This window comes from Asparagus officinalis, unplaced genomic scaffold (genome assembly GCF_001876935.1).
Source record: "Asparagus officinalis unplaced genomic scaffold, Aspof.V1 AsparagusV1_Un375, whole genome shotgun sequence".
NCBI classification, from domain to species: domain Eukaryota; kingdom Viridiplantae; phylum Streptophyta; class Magnoliopsida; order Asparagales; family Asparagaceae; genus Asparagus; species Asparagus officinalis.
This window is the reverse complement of record NW_017972640.1, coordinates 95,985-113,743: the sequence shown is the minus strand read 5'-3', so window position 1 is coordinate 113,743 and position 17,759 is coordinate 95,985. Positions and strand designations below refer to the sequence as shown.

At 32.1% G+C, this 17,759-nt stretch overlaps 1 protein-coding gene across 3 annotated transcripts in view; it reads right to left on the bottom strand.

Moving 5' to 3' along the window:
* The window catches only part of LOC109827698 (protein ACCUMULATION AND REPLICATION OF CHLOROPLASTS 3), a 42,310-nt gene extending 25,767 nt beyond the window's left edge, over positions 1–16,543 (bottom strand). The window contains exons 1-3 of one of the 3 annotated variants that reach the window (XM_020394711.1): positions 16,204–16,543; positions 14,692–14,750; positions 9,780–9,841 (exon numbers count right to left, since the gene is read on the bottom strand). In XM_020394711.1, the coding sequence (XP_020250300.1) occupies positions 9,780–9,841; positions 14,692–14,750; positions 16,204–16,454 (372 nt within the window). In that variant the 5' untranslated portion in view covers positions 16,455–16,543. Of the gene's footprint in view, positions 1–9,779; positions 9,842–14,691; positions 14,751–16,203 lie in introns of those variants that run through there. The other 2 variants (XM_020394710.1, XM_020394712.1) reach the window with 2 other exon arrangements.
* Between the last annotated feature and the right edge of the window lie 1,216 nt (positions 16,544–17,759).

The following is a 17,759-nucleotide window of genomic DNA, read 5'->3' as shown; positions in this document are numbered from 1 at the left end:
CATCCTACCCTAAGAACAACAAAAGAGAAAAACACAGACATATGAAGTAGATCTCATTAGTTTAATATAATTATCCACTCCAAGAGAACTCCTTTCTTTTGCTTACTGTAGTCCACTAAGGTAGGTGGCAAACCCCTATTTCCAAATGTCCTTTCGGTTGAGAAATCTTATGTAGCGTACCAATAATCATAACCACTCTACTTCAATTACTTCACTAAGGTCTGCAGTGCCTACATGCTATGAAGCACGGACACGCATAACATGAAGCCGTGTCGTGTCATGTCCGTGTCGGACACACGTGTCGAACACACATATCCTATGTATTTTTTAGGATTTGCCTCGTGTCGGCATATCGGATGGCTGTGTCAGATCCGTGTCCGTGCTACATAGCCTACATGCTCCATTGGTCTCTTGCTGACCATGAACCCTTGAACATTGGTTTCTCTTCCATTATGGTGACAGGTTGGTGACCTTTAAAAGGCCAAGCAATTTAAAGCCATCATTCATGGTTTAAAAAAAGGAGCAATCTTTTATGCCGGTTCATTTTTTAATTTTGAAAATTAGCTAGTAAGCAATATTTTCTTAATTTACAATGCTTCATAGAGCCTGGGTTTCCTTTAATTTCTAGATACACTACAACTTTCGATATTTTTTCCCACTTGTTATGCACACAGCAGAAAATACTTTAGATATTCCATTACAGGGCTTTAACATCATAGGCGAAGGCGGAGCCATTCTGGGGCCAAATGGGCCCCAGCCCCCCCTACATATAGAAAAACAAGTAATAGGCATCATTTATTCATGGGGGTTAAAAAGCATAAGTCACCCTAGCTTTTACAAGAAGAATCCCTTGGTAGTTCAGCACTATGCCTCTATATTGCAATCCCAGCATGATGACCAAGGAACCAGCTGAGCAATACAACGAGGACCAGTAATCCAGAAATATAATTATACAAATTATTCAGCTCTAAATAGGAAAATTAAGAAGTTGCAGAGGAAGAGAAATGCATGCTTCCGGTGTCTTTAGATGGGACAATGATAGCAAATGACAATGAAAAAAGACATGCTATTTCTTAAAGAATGAATTACTTCTTGAAGAAATGATTACTCCTTAAAATCCATAATATTCATAATATAAATTTCTTACTTTTCAGTCTCATCTAGAGTAAACTTTGATCAAATACTCACATTTGGCAGTTTTTGGTTAGTAAAAATAAAATAGAATGAAATCTAGATTCCAACAGAAGAAAGTGAAATAAAAGCATAGTAACTTAAAAAGAAATAACAGCAGAATAACTTAAAAAGACATTGGAGTTCTAATAAAAACACACTAGAAACTATAAAGAGCTCGCTAAAAAATGAAAGAATAGCAGAACATACTGATAAAAGGGCTTTCTGAAAAAACAAGGCTTAGATTTCTGGCCATGTAAAAAAAGCGGTAAATGTCACATAACCCCACAAATTTTTGGCCCACTATGAGATAACCCCCATGTAATGATGTTTACATGTTAATCAATTATTTTACAAAAATTATATGTTATCATATTTAATTATTTTTGGAACCCCTGCCGAAATTCATGGCTCCGCCACTGATTATAGGCTGGTATATCTTTTACAAATGTATTTCACACATGGTTGTTGGACAGGAAATGAACAAGCAAAACTAACACTGTAACATCACACATCTAAATGATTATATCCAATCTTTAAATACTTTTGGGTCTTATCTGGGTTACTATGAAATAATAAAGGCCACCATCGTGGATCACATCGTAACAATAACTTTCCACTATGAATGTGCTAAAATATCACCAAGTTACACTCTAAGATAGTTCTGCAAAATAGAGCTTTCTGTAGAACCAATCTTCATATATAACTGCCCATCCTCCATAATTAAAACCTATAGGAACAAAATACTACAGCTATTGTGTGCATGACCAGGATAAATTGACCTCTAAATTCAACCAATACACCCTATCAGAGTATCTCTTCCAAACTCATTTATATATTCTTCTTATATGAACTATGTTTAAAAAATTATATAATACTATTAAAATAATTATACTTATACTATTTTATTATAGTGTTTATTTAATAACACAATGATAGTTGACTAATGGTATTACTATCTTGGATAAAAGATCTAATTCCTTCTATTTATATCTATAAATTATTAAATTCATAAAATTTATAAATTTGGTATAGAAAATATATAAAGAATTTAAAGGTAGCTGTTCAAGCATGTCATTTACAAGATACATAGAAATTTATAGGGGAAATTATTCTTGTAGGACCAATAATGGGACAAGTGAGGTGACATATTTCTTAGCCACTGATCTTGCTAAAAAACCTTTACGAAAATGAAATTGACACATTGCATTTGTTCCATGTATATTTCTGTGAATTTTGTGGGTCCAAAAAGAAGCGTTCTTTTTTTTTTTGGAAAAAAGAAGTTATGGTAGCCTATTTAAACTCCAAAATTATGATAATCTAGTCTTGTGAAATGTTTTTCGCCCTAACAAAAACCACCTTTAAAATAGGATGAAAATACAAAAACCACTTTTAAAGTTCAAATTAATATATAAACCACATTTGAAGATTTCTTGGGTGTGTTTTTCACAAAATTCCCATGAACTTTAAGAAAGTTTGCACAAACCCCGAATGAAAGCATGAACTTTCATTCTAAAACTATGACCTAGTTGTTGTGTCTAGTTGGTATCAAACACTTTTGACCTATTTTTTGATGAAATTTCAATTCAAATCCCAAAAAAAATCCTTAACATTTTACATTTGTCGGACACGTTACATGGCTTCTTAACCAAACTTTACATTTTCTGAGTATGTTTTAAATACAAAGATAGGATGAGTAAAACAATATCAGAGTTTGAGAACAAATAAAAAGACCTCAGCTAAAAGTATAATATGAACCAAAAGAATTGGTTATGAAAAATGTATCAATGTCATTGGATCCTTTTGTATCAAAAGGATATTTTTTTTTTGCCAAAATAGCATCTAGTTAACAAAGTGAAAAGGGATCAATATACCCGATTCTAGAGGGACTTGGCATTGTAGATCTCATTGAGATATCATCAGATTTTATTCGGTTTGAGATAATTCAGATTTTACTTGGTTATTGTTAGGATAAAAATAAGGTTATCGATAGAATTGAGATTGTTTTAATTTGATTTGTTCTGAGATAAGCATTTACATGTTTTAGATAAGATTTGATTTGTTTAGAGATAAACATTTTACATGTTTTTAGAAAAGATTTGAGTTATTCTCTAGTTATTTGAGTCTCTATAAAAGGGAGGAACTTTTATGTAATCATCAGCAAATTTTGAATGAGAATTATTGATCAAAGTGATTTCTGGAATGATTCTAATTGTGCCTTTTAAACTTATTCTTTCAGATCTAAACCCTCTCATGAACAATACCCGTGAACAGTGTCAAGTGTTCTCAACGTTGCAACCTCTCCTTCATAGATCTGATCCCTGCAGAATTCCACAGCAACAGAGCACTATAAAACTCAGATCCAAGCCCTTATTCCTATTTAATCAGATTGTTTATATTATGGTTAATTAAAACTGTTACATCCTTGATCTTATATTGAACTAACCCTTTTATTTTGATACCATTTCGCAAGATCTAGCTAATAGGAATTTGACTTAAACGCTTAGTACTCAAGTAGGATTTGTGTGGACTGTGCTCGACATTTCACACCTCAGGATTATCGCGAACGCATTCCTTATTTGCTGTAGCTTTTGTATCATTTATTACTATTAGTTGTTAGTATATTATAGTTTGATATTTAAAATTATTTTCTGCTACAATTTTTGTGTGAGTTTGTATTTGCTCTACATATTACTTTATTTAATCACTTTTGCTAAAACTTGATAGATTGTGCTACGTCAGATTGGTATAAGAGACTAGGTTTTTTTTTAAAAAACATTAGTTATCATCATGAAGTGTGAGCAGTGACATGTCAATGATACTAATCTTGATTATTACCACCTACATGTTTGTAGTAACCCATGTTTCCACAAACTCTAGATCATAATCTTAGATGCAGCTAGGCCTCTTCCACCACCGCAACCTAAGATGTAGGTTAGTTTTATTCGGTTTGAGATAATTCAAATTTTACTTGGTTATTGTTAAGATAAGAATAAGGTTATCGATAGAATTGAGATTGTTTTGATTTGATTTGTTTAGGGATAAGCATTTACATGTTTTTAAATAAGATTTGAGTTACCTTCTATTATTTGAATCTCTATAAAAAGGAGGAATTTTTATGTAATTGTCAGTAAATTTTGAATGAGAACTATAGATCAAAGAGATTTCTGGAGTGATTCCAATTGTGCCTTTTAAGCTAGGTATCGTAAACAATACCAAGTGTTCTCGACGTTGCAACCTCTCATTCACAGATCTGAACTCAGCAGAATTCCACAGCAACAAAGAACTATAAAACTCAGATCCAAGCCCTTATTCCTATTTAATCAAATTGACAAAGAACTATAAAACTCAGATCCAAGCCCTTATTCCTATTTAATCAAATTGCTTATATTGTGGTTAATTAAAACTATTACGTCCTTGATCTTATATTGAACTGACCCTTTTATTTTGATACTCTTTCGCAGGATCTAACTAATAGGAATTTGACTCAAACGCTGAGTACTCAACTAGGATTTGTGGACTGTGCTAGACGTTTCACGCCTCAGGATTATCGCGAACGCATTCTTGCTGTAGTTTTTGCATCATTTATTACTATTAGTTGTTAGTTTATTATAGTTTGATATCTAAAATAATTTTATGCTGCAATTTTAGTGTGAGTTTGCATTTGCTCTGCATATTAGTTTGTTTAATCATTTTTCCTAGAACTTGATAGATTGTGCTACATCACAAAGTGACAGCACAAATGCTTATTTTGACAATTATGTCACTTCAAACACTAAATTGGATGAGTTTGCGAAGCAATATGATGATGCTATTGTTGATCGCCGAGCTGCAAAGATGGATGACGATTTTAGAACATCAAACTCATATCCAATTACAATTTCTGATTTGGTTATTGAAGCACAAGCTGGAAAATTCTATAAAATAAAATTTTTTGTAAGATTTCAAGATGAATTTAGAGATAGTTTATCTTGTCTGGTCAAGAGCACGAGTAAGGAGGGGTCACATACTACTTATCTAGTTTGGTTTAAGAAGGATCATGTCATGGTTGTTGTCTATAATGATGTGAGTTTTCCTGATGCTAATGCTACTTGTTCTCGTGTTAAGTTTGAAACTGAAGGGATATTATGCAAGTATTACTATAAAGATCATGCAAAAAAAAGCAATTTCAAGGTATCCTAAACATTGGTTTTTAAAGAGATGGACAATGGAAGCAAGACATCAAGTAGCTTGTGTTGGTTATGGACGATCAAAAATAAATAACAATATCTATCCAAAAAATAAAACAACTCTCTTTATGGAGTGATCCATTCGATTTAAAGTTAACAAACTCTTGAAAGAATCAAGGAATGATATTGTATTGTTTAGTCAACTTGATACAATGGTTTCAAGCACGCCTGAACAAAGTTGAGAATGAAGCCAAAAGTCAAGTTGGTTGCGTTGTCGATTCTAATGTCATAAGAGTATCCCCGAGATTATGGCATGCGATCCTTCTAACGCATTAAAGATCAAAAGCAGACCAAAAATAGCTACAAGATATCAATGCGGATTAGGGATAACACAATCTCAAATTCAAAAAAACAACAAAAAACAACAAAAAAAACAAAGAAGATCTAGTAATTGTGGAATGTTGGGTCATTACATCACAGGATTAAAAAACAAAGGTATAATTCTAGTTTCACATTTTAGAATTTTATTTTTATAAATGCCCTCTTTTTTAGTTATTACAATAGTGTCGTTTTTTCAGATGGATGACATTCAAACTAATGAGAACAGAAGATCTTAGGCTCGTCATATGCTCCAATATTAATCACGGGAATCTAACTATATTTTTCTTGAAAGTCAGATAATTTATATTTGATGACTTATACGTGAAAAATGTACTTGCTCACTAAGTTTCTTCTTCCTTCCTCACATGATTAGCAATTTAAGAAATTTCAACATCTCTTTTGAGATGACAAAATGTGCAATTAGAACCAAAACTTCGCCGCCGACAAAATAAAGCCATGAAAGCTCATGTGATGCTTTAAGTGCTATCTTATATTCCTGAGAAAAGTACTACTAAGATTATTTGGTACATTGGTACAAGATAATAACTATGCCCAAGGTTATGCAAGAATGTTGAATCCGCTACAAGAAACTAAATTTTGGAGCAAAAAAGGGGAGCGGATGGTATTTGAGTCCAAATATAGTGAAGAGAAAGCTTGAGAGGCCAAAAACTGCAAAGAGGAAAGATGTGTCACGGCTTCGCTTTCATCAATGGCGAACTTGTTAGTCTAATTGCACATATGGCTCCAAAATTTTCAGGAAAAAACAACCAAAACAACATCGGAGCTAAAAACAAGGTTACAGAAAGCACTAGGCAGCCTAAGCGTTGGACCTAACGCCGAGGGCCTAGGCGTTGGCCTTGGCGGGGCTGGGCATTTTTCTATTTTTTAGTTTTTAATTACACCTTTTGATAGTCAATGTCAATATTATGGAAAACTTAGGTGGTGGACTAACACTAGGTAGTTTTCTTAAGTGGTGGTGGAGGTTTTGCTGAAGGTAGGGAGAGACATAGGGGGTGTTCATAGTTGGAGAAGGTTGGAGGACGTCGAGGTTGCAATGGAGGAAATCACGATCAATGCTTAAAGGATACAGTCCATATAAGCAACCCACGCTCCCCTAGATGCTTTCAAAACCTAGATGGGCAACCTAGGCACTAGGCGCGGGGTAGGCGGTTAAGGTACTGTCTAGGCCTAGGTGGGCTAGACGGAGGCTTTTTAAAATATTGGCTAAAAAATACCAATTGTAAAAAGGGTGTACAAAAAATACCAAAACTGGTAATTTAGCCCTTATGAAATCTACTAACTGGAAGATCTTTAGAGACATAGTAGCATATATTTGCATTGGAGTTTAAGATAACAAGTATTGTTTTTTGTTTAACATTTTGTTGACAGTGGGGAAAAAAGACTTTGCTACTAGTTTTGTTTGTGGACATTACTTTATACTTTGGATTGTAAAGTTTGGTGGCTTTTGGTCTAGAATGGAGTTGTGAAAAAGGGAATGCTGATGAATTTGTTATCAAATAACATTATTGGTTATATATCAAATTTTGACTTAGTCATAACTTTTATGAACTGTATACTTTGAACTTACCATATGAAACAAAATGATTATTGTCATGATTGTGGAATTTATTTATGGCTGTGATTGCTACTTATTTGAGGTACTTGCAATACATGCTTTATTATGTACTTCTATTTTCATAGTATCTTAAAATGGATGGACTCTCAAAAATAAGCACACTATGCTTTAATATGAACTTATATTAACTGTTCGCTTTCTAATTGTATCAAGGAAATATTATGTAGGCAATAAAAAACTTTAATACTTTTTTTTTATGATTATGATGGGTGTTCCCTTATGTTTAGCAGATGGGCTATGAAGATATTGGCTTTATGGAGCCCCACATACTTATACATGAATAATAATGGTGTCAGGCTGCTAGCTAATGCACTATAGTTGTTTTTTCCCTAAAGTACACTGGTGAAAAGGCATGGGAGAAAGAGTAAAGAAAAGACAATATAGAAGGGAAAAGGCATGACAACAAAGTGAAATGAAAAAAATGTACAGTAGGTTAACATTGGGTTTAGGGATCTCCATTTAATAAAGAGAAGAGTTAAATGCAAAAGTCCCACATCAAAAGTTAAGCTTCTCCGCAAACTCAGCGACAGCCCATTAATACAATGGGCTATCAACCTACAACCATTATACATATATTACACTAAAATATTTTATCTAAAAAATAAATATATGATATTATATTATATTAGTATATTATATCAATTTTAAATAAATAACTTCCTACATTAAACTTAAAATATTAAATTAAGTATATCATAAATATTAAAATAAACTAATATATATTATATTATTAAAAATTATATTAAGTAAATTCTTAGTAGATTAAATTAACTATGATAAAATATAATATAATATATTCTATAGATTAAATTAAATATACATTATATTAGATATACTAAAATTGAATTTGAATAATTTATAAATTATAGTACAATATAGTTATAACGCAATATAGTAATTATATTAAATTATAATTATCATAATACATTATAACAATTTATATTGCTAATAGATATAATATAATATATTATACTAATGACAATTACCATAACATATGACAAAGATGTTTAATACTATTAATTAATATAATACAACATTCTATAATTATAATGCATATTGTTTACATTATATTATCCTATTATAACATAATATATAAGAACATGCTATAAAATATTATAATATATTATACTTTCATTAGTATGATATATCATATAATAATTATTATCAACTCAACTTTATTACAGATATTACAAAAAATATTATATAAATTAAATAATTATTATAATATATTAAAGAATATTTTAATATAATTGAGACAATAACTAACCATAAGTTTAGTACAATATAATATATTATAATATAATATAATTTGCTACTAGTTAATATAATATAATATAGTACAATATAATTATTATGATATAATATATTATGTTATAATGTAATATATATTATAGTCCAACATGTTATTTACAATATTTCCATTTTTAATTAATTTAATATACTAAAAATATTATTAATCATTCTTTACAAATAAAGTATAATATAGAGGTTTTTTTAATGAAAACAACCTTTAAAATAGGATAGTTACATGAGAACCACCTTGAAAGCGGATTAATTTTCAATCAACCACCAACAAGCAAATTGTGTTCAATTTTTACCTAATCTATCAAAAATACCCTCCTCCTTTCTCCCTCACCCACCCTAACTACCCCTAAATTATTCTCGCCCTACTTTAGTCAAATTTAAGGTCCCAAGTCCGAATCTATAATCCCCTAGAAGCCTTACATATGAACATAAAATATGGATTTACATAAATTTATGTGTTTGTGTGTGAAATCGAGTGTAGAACTTTATTTAGTATCTTCTAATCTTGTAAGAACAAGATATCTTTCTTGATCAATCTCCTTGCCCCTCATTCTTCAAGAATCAGAAAGATCCTTCTCCGGTTTAAATTTATTTATTTGGAATATAAGCTCTTCTTTCTCAAAAAATTTTGGTTTATTCTTTATTTTATTTTAGTTTTCTTTTCCATCCTTTTTTTATTCCCTTCATTCCATCATTTCTTAAGTCCCACAGGTTTGGAACTCCAACTTGAGGACCTAGTAGGAATGTTGCTAAGATAAATCTATGATACCTTAATTAGGAGTATAATGAGTCAATATGCATTTCTTAAAATATAGCATTAATGACAAAGAATATGATTATTGATATAAGTCTAAATGCGCAACAATTAACCTATATGAACCATACAAGCTCAATATCCATATTTAAGAACTAAATGAAATTTTAATAGCAACATGAAAGCAACTCCTTAGCATTTCTTTAACTTACCATTCATTGATTTTGATGAGACTGCTATTAAGATATTATCATAGCATACAACTAAATTTCCTTGATTTTTACCTTGAAGATGCACACCAAGTCATAACAACACCAACAAACAAAGAAATGAAGACCAAAAAGGAGTAAGTAAGAGTACTGACAAGAATGATAGCAGAAAAACTTGCAAGTGAAAGTGGAAACTCCACATCTCTAAGGATCGCTTCTGAAAAAACACACAAAAATATAGTTAGTACCCCAAATCTGAACTATATTTTATGGAAGTAATTCCTTATAATATAACGGCCATGATACCCACAATAAATAAGAAAAATGGTAGTAACGAAAGATTTATGATGCATTTCAACAATGTATAGTAAAAATAAGACATTGGTCAACTGAGATACCTATTCCCAAAGTCTGCAAGTTCACAATTTTAAGCAATGACATGAAGGGAAAGAAATAAAACACTTTATAAATCACAAGATACATAGTATAGCACAAGACATGCTATTACATATAGCATATATCATTTAATATTTTGCCTTAATTTCTAGGCTCCCGTCTCACATCATCCAAGCCTATTAAAATAAGGTTGGTTGTGGACAAAATTCCCTACTGTTAAAGCTTCACAACAAATTTGATGATAAATCACAACTGTACATGTGTAGTGAAACAACAATAGATATTTTTCTATATAACAAATGCAATATTCATATATTTGCTCTTTTGGACATAAGTCCTACATATTTCATTTTTCATGTTACAATCTCCTTGCATCCATATCTTGTCCTATTAAAATGGGGTTGTCTATGGATGAAATTTTATATTGTGGAAGTCATGAGAATTCGACAAAATTGATTATCAACGAAGTAGCCTTTTAGCATCAAATAACAATGACATTATATAATTTGTTATAACTCGTATTGTAGCTTAACGGTGCCCTCTTGTTATGTAACACACCTATTTAACGTTGAAACTGTTTAACCCATAAAAAACATGCTATATTGCGTTAAATATGCATTACGTTATATAACCAGTTAACATGGATTTTTTAGATTAAATTGCATCTCTGATTAGGGCGCATGGCTACATCTCCACCGTCCAAATTATTAAAACCATACCCCCTTTTAGTCCCGATCATTGTCTTCTTTTCCTACGAATATGCGATCTATTTGCCTCCTCCAACCCAAACACTAATTCGTTGCCTCCTCACAAACTCCTCTGGCCATCGACGACTTCTACGACTCCGGTGAGGTAAACCTTTTAACTTTTTAGTTATGTATTGAGCATCTCAATTTATATCCTTTAAGTAAATAGTGATTCTGAAATTATCTTCCAAATTTCAATCTTTTATATTGCCAGTTTACCCTAAATCATATCAAACTTGTTGCTCCATTACTTTATCCTTCAACATAATTTTATAAGATCTGTCACAAAATTAGAGTGCCTAAACTAATTAGTGGGCTAATTGTGTTAGTGAGATAATTGTTTTCATTTTTTACTTGATTTTGATTAAGTTTCAGTTTTTTAGTTTTCAACTAAAACTAGATTTTGTAAAATTAAATTTGCACACAATCTATGTATATGAAAATTTTCTTACTGTTGTTACATAATCATGTTTAGTTTAGTTGATGTAGTGAACTTGATTAGGAATTAGAATATTTGTGTAAAGTTAAGAATTCGAGAGTAGGAAGTGTTTGATTTGTTTTAGACTTATTTTTATTGCCTTAAACTTGATGATGTTAACGTATTTAATCATTTGATGATGCTTTTTGGAATGATTGTTAGTAAAATATGACTAACTTTTCTTAAAAACTTGTGATATTATATTTTTTATATTTGATAATTGTGATGTTATGTTTGAAAAGTTTAATGATTCTAAGTATTAAAGTTATTATGAACTGTTAGTACTTATAAAATATCTAAATAATTAATAAACAATATAACCTACATTATGTGTTGCGTTTGTCTGCGTTTTTTTCCTTAACCCTTTACAGGAGATCAAGCGTTACATAACCCATTTTCTTTATTTTCAACATTGGTATTTACTACATAAGAACAGAGACGTATATTAATGCCCACATATTTCGAATATAATTAGGCTTACATAACACATATCTGGCACCAAATATGAACATATCTGACATTCATTCAACATACAAAAAGTGTCTGCGGTAGGTATAAATACGTAAAGGAGTTATTATTACTCAATAAGTGCGCTTTTTTGTATTGTGAAAGACAACATATATGTCCATGAAGAAAGGGCCTATTGTCTTGTTAACACTAACACACCTCCTTCCCTATTTATGTCGTGCAAATAGGAGCATGAAAATTTCTAGTATTACATGAGCATGCCAACAACAACTCTCATGAGCATGCTAATAACATGGGAAACAATTCCCATCTCACTAGCCACCATTTCTTTAATTTAATCAATATGCCCATGGCTTTAACTTTTTCTTTATTTTTGAGTTTCTTCCAACCATCTAGTTCGACCTTAGCATGTTTATACTTTATGCATTGATGTGTGTGTAAGGTGTGACAACTCCAGCCCATACCAGCAGGTGTTAAGCCAAAACTAAACCAATAATAATAATAATAATGGGTATTGGTCCAATAAGGATCGCAACTGGGTGAAAGTATGTAGCTCGACTAAAAAATGGATCTGTTAAGGGACTTAACCTAGTTAAATTAGCTAGCCCCGATTAAAAATGGATCTGTTAAGGGACTTAACCTGTTAAGGTACACGCCATGTCGTGTAAGGGTACGGCTTCATGATAGAAATAATCGTGTAGCATAGCCTATTAGGAATCAGGGATACAGATAGCATGACATTAAGATAATTTAGTATGGATCCTTGATTCAATTAATAAACAGGTCAAGTGTAGGTTTTGACGTATACAGGCCAACTTGAAGGCGATCTAAGTGGCATCTGCTCTACCAAACTCAATTGCGGCCCATTGTATGCATAGCGTAAGAAATGTATGTTATATCCTTCGGATTGTCATAACTTCACTAACTATAATGCAAAAGGAGCTTGAAGTTGAGAGTCCATCAGTCATCTTCAACCCTAAAAAGTAATCATCCCACATGTGAACCCAACAATGTGTGCTTCTATAAATAGGAAGAATTAAAACACTATGCAAAGCAAAAAAAAAAGTGGGACCTTTGCATAAATAAGAGGATAGAACATAACATTTAGCAGGCACGTCACCTGAAATTTAGTGTTTAGCATTATACAGTACTATAGTGACTCTTCCTCACGACTCATAGTACGAGTTCAAATAGAAAGAATATTGCCAATATGAATACATATCCGTTTTATTTTTGAAGTAAAAAATACAACAAGATAGTTTTTCACTAAAGAGAAAAAGGATAGGAGTATCAACAATAAAAGTCCCAGCCAAGTATGCCCTAAAGTTTGCCAAATGAAACTACTTAGGAAAAGAGAATATGGATGTAGCTTGAGGCCTTGAAACAAAACTTAATCGTGTATTTGACAAGATCGGAAATGAATATTACTTACACGGGTTTCAAAGGTGAACACAAATAAATATCAGAATTGAGCAGTATTCTGAGTCAAGACAAAACTACTAAGAGTTAATTGCTTGCTTTCATCTAATAAAATTCATGTTTTAATCAATAATACACTGAGTTACATATAACAAATGGTAAACATTACTTAGTATTAGCTAATAAAAAACATTACTTAGTATTAGCCGATAAAATAGCAGGCCCATAATTCACACTTATGTAGAGAAAATAAATTAGATAATGAAGTTCACAATTGCGAACCAAATTGGTAACATATTGTTTTTTTAACAACAATTCTTTGACTATTTACAAATCATTTCATAAACATTTACAGAATTTGTATTGAAGAACGTATGGGTTGATATAAGATATAGATACAAACTATTGCAAAAATATGGGGAGTACATCCATATTATTTCTGGTTCAATCAATTGTTAGTATGTGCTAATTAGCAGGTGTGCAAGAACTATGTATGAAAATGTAGAAGTGTTGTAAAACTAGAAGTGGGACTTTAATTATGATGCAGTAAATGAAGAAACTGAAATTCTATATGCATGCAGAATAATTTATAAGGACATAGTGCAAGATGAAATCAGTAAAACATTATAATTCTTATATAATGGTTTAACTTTTGTTTCATTGGCAGTTAAATTGGAACACTTTCTACCATGGATATCCGATTTACTTACCACCTTTAGGATGCTAATTGATAATTAAAAAATATCATATTTGTAGTAAATTAGTAATAAGAAGGACTACTGAATGATGATAGTTTAACATTATGGATGTCAAATCTACTTGGGATTAGATAGCGGTATATTTACTAGTCCCCTCTTCCAGAGCGATTAAACCTTTTTTTTCTATTGTGCTTGAAATATGAAGAAAACAGCAATCTCAATATATTTTTAAATTTTACATTTCCTACTTTGTCAAATTCATTACTGCTTTCAGCCATTAGTTAGTGACCAGAAAAGTCATCTTCTGATTGAAACCTTCCCACTCAATAATAAATGGGTGTTATTTCATCTTAAGCATATGCTGTGACTATTACAACTCCTGTACTATTCTATGTAATATTAACTTCCATCTTGCAAGCACACGTGCATATGAAGGCAAGCATGGGTGCATCACACAGAAAGGAAGCAACAATAGTAGTGAAAAAAGGGTGCACCAGGAATGTGTGCAGAACCTTTAGTCCTGGTAACTTGTAGAAGTAAAGCTTTCACAAGAATCACTATGTGAACATACAGAGGAATGAAAGAAAACACCATTGGACGTGATCAACTTCATTGTGGGTAACTAAGTCGCCTATCCTATATTAAACAATAATTTTTATTAGTGCGCTTAAAGCATAGTAGTAGATTGAATACATTATGCGCTAGCAACAGATTTAAGGTTTAATACTTGAATGTCTCCATATGTAAGATACTAATCAAAAGTTTGCAAGATTAGTAAGGACACCTTCATATTTGGGAAGCTAAACAACATAATTTTGAAGCAAATAAAACAGGAATATGCTTATGATTGATGCATACAAACCTGCTCGATGGCACCTTTGTAGTAGTTGCACTTTCTGAGAATCCCCCAAATGAACAGTCCTATAATATAGTTTGCGTTACAGGCTTAAGGAGAATAACATCTGAAAACTTGAAGCAGAACAATCAAAGATATGCAGTGCGGATGGTGTGCATGAAAAGTAAATTCTCTTAAGAGCAAGGAAACACCAAATGCAGTTACCATGTTAATGCACTGTCAGTTGACATCATAAAAAAGAAAAAAGAAGCGGCACGAACGAGAAAAGATAAATTAATGATATTGACATAGTCTACAGATCTATCTAGAAAAGGAAACAACATCCATGGATTTGTGGCATCAAAAGGGGAAATACATATAGCCTCTTGGTTATTACGGAACCTAATAAAATTTCTGGGCAGAGAAGAATGCAAATTGAGTTTGTCAATAAAACTATATATAGGGATACAGTTCCATTGATATCATACATATATCAGTAAGAAAATGAAATCTTTAACACTTAAATTTAGAGGAATGAAGGCCAGAAGGGTTAAAGTTAAGATTAACATAATAACTGAAAAGAATTATAAACCTGAGTATATGACACGACAATAGAATTACACTGAAAAACAGAGAAAGAGAAACAAACAACTTCCCATGTAAAACCAAATGACTATAAACTTCTCCAAATGACAGAATTATGAATTCTGTAAGGAATTAGTTTTGAAAGAACTACAACCACTGATATCATACATATATCAGTAAAACAGTTTGAGAGCATACTTGGAAGAGGCAACTATAGATTTCTAATCCTATACCACTAAATCTTTCACAATCATTTCAATCATAAAAACCATAAGGATCTGTCACTATGACATAAGAGTGGAAAATCTTCAACTAAGCTTATGGGAAGAGGCGAATGAAGATCGAGATGAATATTTGAAATTTTGATCCATACAGGAGGGAGGAGAAATTCCAAAGGATTTTAGCACACACTTGGGTAACATGGAGATCCTCGACCATCCACGCTGAATTTTCACCGCATTACCCACTATAAACATAATGTACAACCTTTGGGGTGGGAACCTCACTTTGCTTAAATATCACTCCAATCTATGGATGAGTCACTTAACTTCATCAACCCATAACGACACGTGAATCTACAGACCTCTGTATTGTTTTGCATATACGAGCCATGGAGCACAGCTATGCACCCGCTCCTGCACGCACAAGCAAACAAGCACACAAGTTCTCTACAAAAAGACTTTGCATCAAGAATAAACTGTGTGCATAATCAGCATAGCATGGTCTTCGTACTACTTGAGAATTTGACACGAATGTACTATTGCTCCTTTAATTATTATTATTAACTTGACAATGCTGGTTTAGGCCCTCTTTTCCCTCAAAACAAACTTGACATTGTTTTTGCCCCAATCAATATGTAAGCGCACAAAATGTAATCTTTTAGCACTTAAATTTGGATAATCTAGGTATTAGCTACCAGAATCAAGAAATTGAGGGTTTAGTTGAGGGTTTTACCAGAATCTGAGGCGAGACGACGAGGCCATCGGATTCGAGAGGCAGAAATCGATTAGGGCATCCTTTCTGCTTCCTATTCCTATCACTTCGACAGGAGAGAGTCCCGATTCCGACGAGGCTCGGAGGCTAAGCAGCGAGATCCGGCGATTGAGGCCGTTGATGAGAGTGGAATGGGAATGAAGAGACCGAGAAGACGAAGGAGAAGGGGCTGAGATGGAAAAGAGTGTGGTGATTCTAATGGCGGTGGCCATTGGGAGGAGGGAAGAGAGAGAGAGAGGGCTAAGTGAGCGGGAGAACAATGAGGCCTAAATTATCGAAAAACAAGATGAGAGAGAGACAAAGAGAGGAGAGAGGGAAAAGGGAGTGGCTGTAAAGTTCACGGCCTGGATGTGCATGGGCTCCATTGGGCAGCCCAACAAGTAGCTTTAATTCTTCCATTTCTTTAGACGTTTAAATTATTCTCTATATGGGGTTTTGTCACTTATATAACTTAAAATTGAAACCGGGGTAATTTGTGGGATAATTTTTTAAGATATTAGTCATATAAAATTAGAAAGTGGGATATTTTTGTAGTGTTAGTCAAGTAGAACTTTTCTAGAACTAAAACTGTGATATCTTTTTGGTGTGTTAGTCAAGTAGAATTCTACTAGAACTAGAATTAGAATAATTTGTCATAATTATCCCACTAATTATGCTACCTATATATGTAGCCATCGATTCACCTCTCTAAAATTATCCTACAGATTGATAAAGAATCAATTGGGAAAAAAAGTGGAACTGCGATGTTTTGAAGAACATCGCTTCTCCTCGGTTCACAGGTATTTCTGATCTCTCTCTCTTATTAGAACTTAAAAAGCTGATACTGCTTTAATTATTAGATCAAAATTTTGATTCCTTCTTTAATTAGGACATGATACACAACCTTTTATGATTAGGGTTTATATGAAATTAGGGTTTATGTTACAGTAACTGTTAAATATTTGAATGCATGCTATCGTAACTTTTGTGCATAGGAAAATGGGTGATGAATGATGTGTTTTCTGTGATTTTACATTATTTTAGGAATTTTAAAAATGAGTATTTGATGCATGTAGTTAGTTTATTAGTATACGTTTAACCTATCCTAATTAAGTGGCTCTTACTATTTATACATTATATGTTCATGCATGACGTTATATGATGAATTTTTGGATTGTGATAATTATTTTAATTACAGACTTTAAATATTTTTTTATACTTATCTGATGTTATAGCAGGCTGTTTATTTGGTATACTATGCTCATGCTATATGATGCGCTCTACTGTATGGATGTCAAAATGGTTACTACTACCTTATGCATTAAGTTTTTTACTTTTTGACTAATACATACTATTTGTGCATGCTCTGTGATTATCATATGTTAGTAAATTATAAATTCTTATATGTAAACTAATACATACTATTTGTGCATGCTCTGTGATTATCATATGTTAGTAAATTATAAATTCTTATATGTAATTATGGTTGAACTCTTGCTAGTGACTCTGTGATTATCATATGTTAGTAAATTATAAAT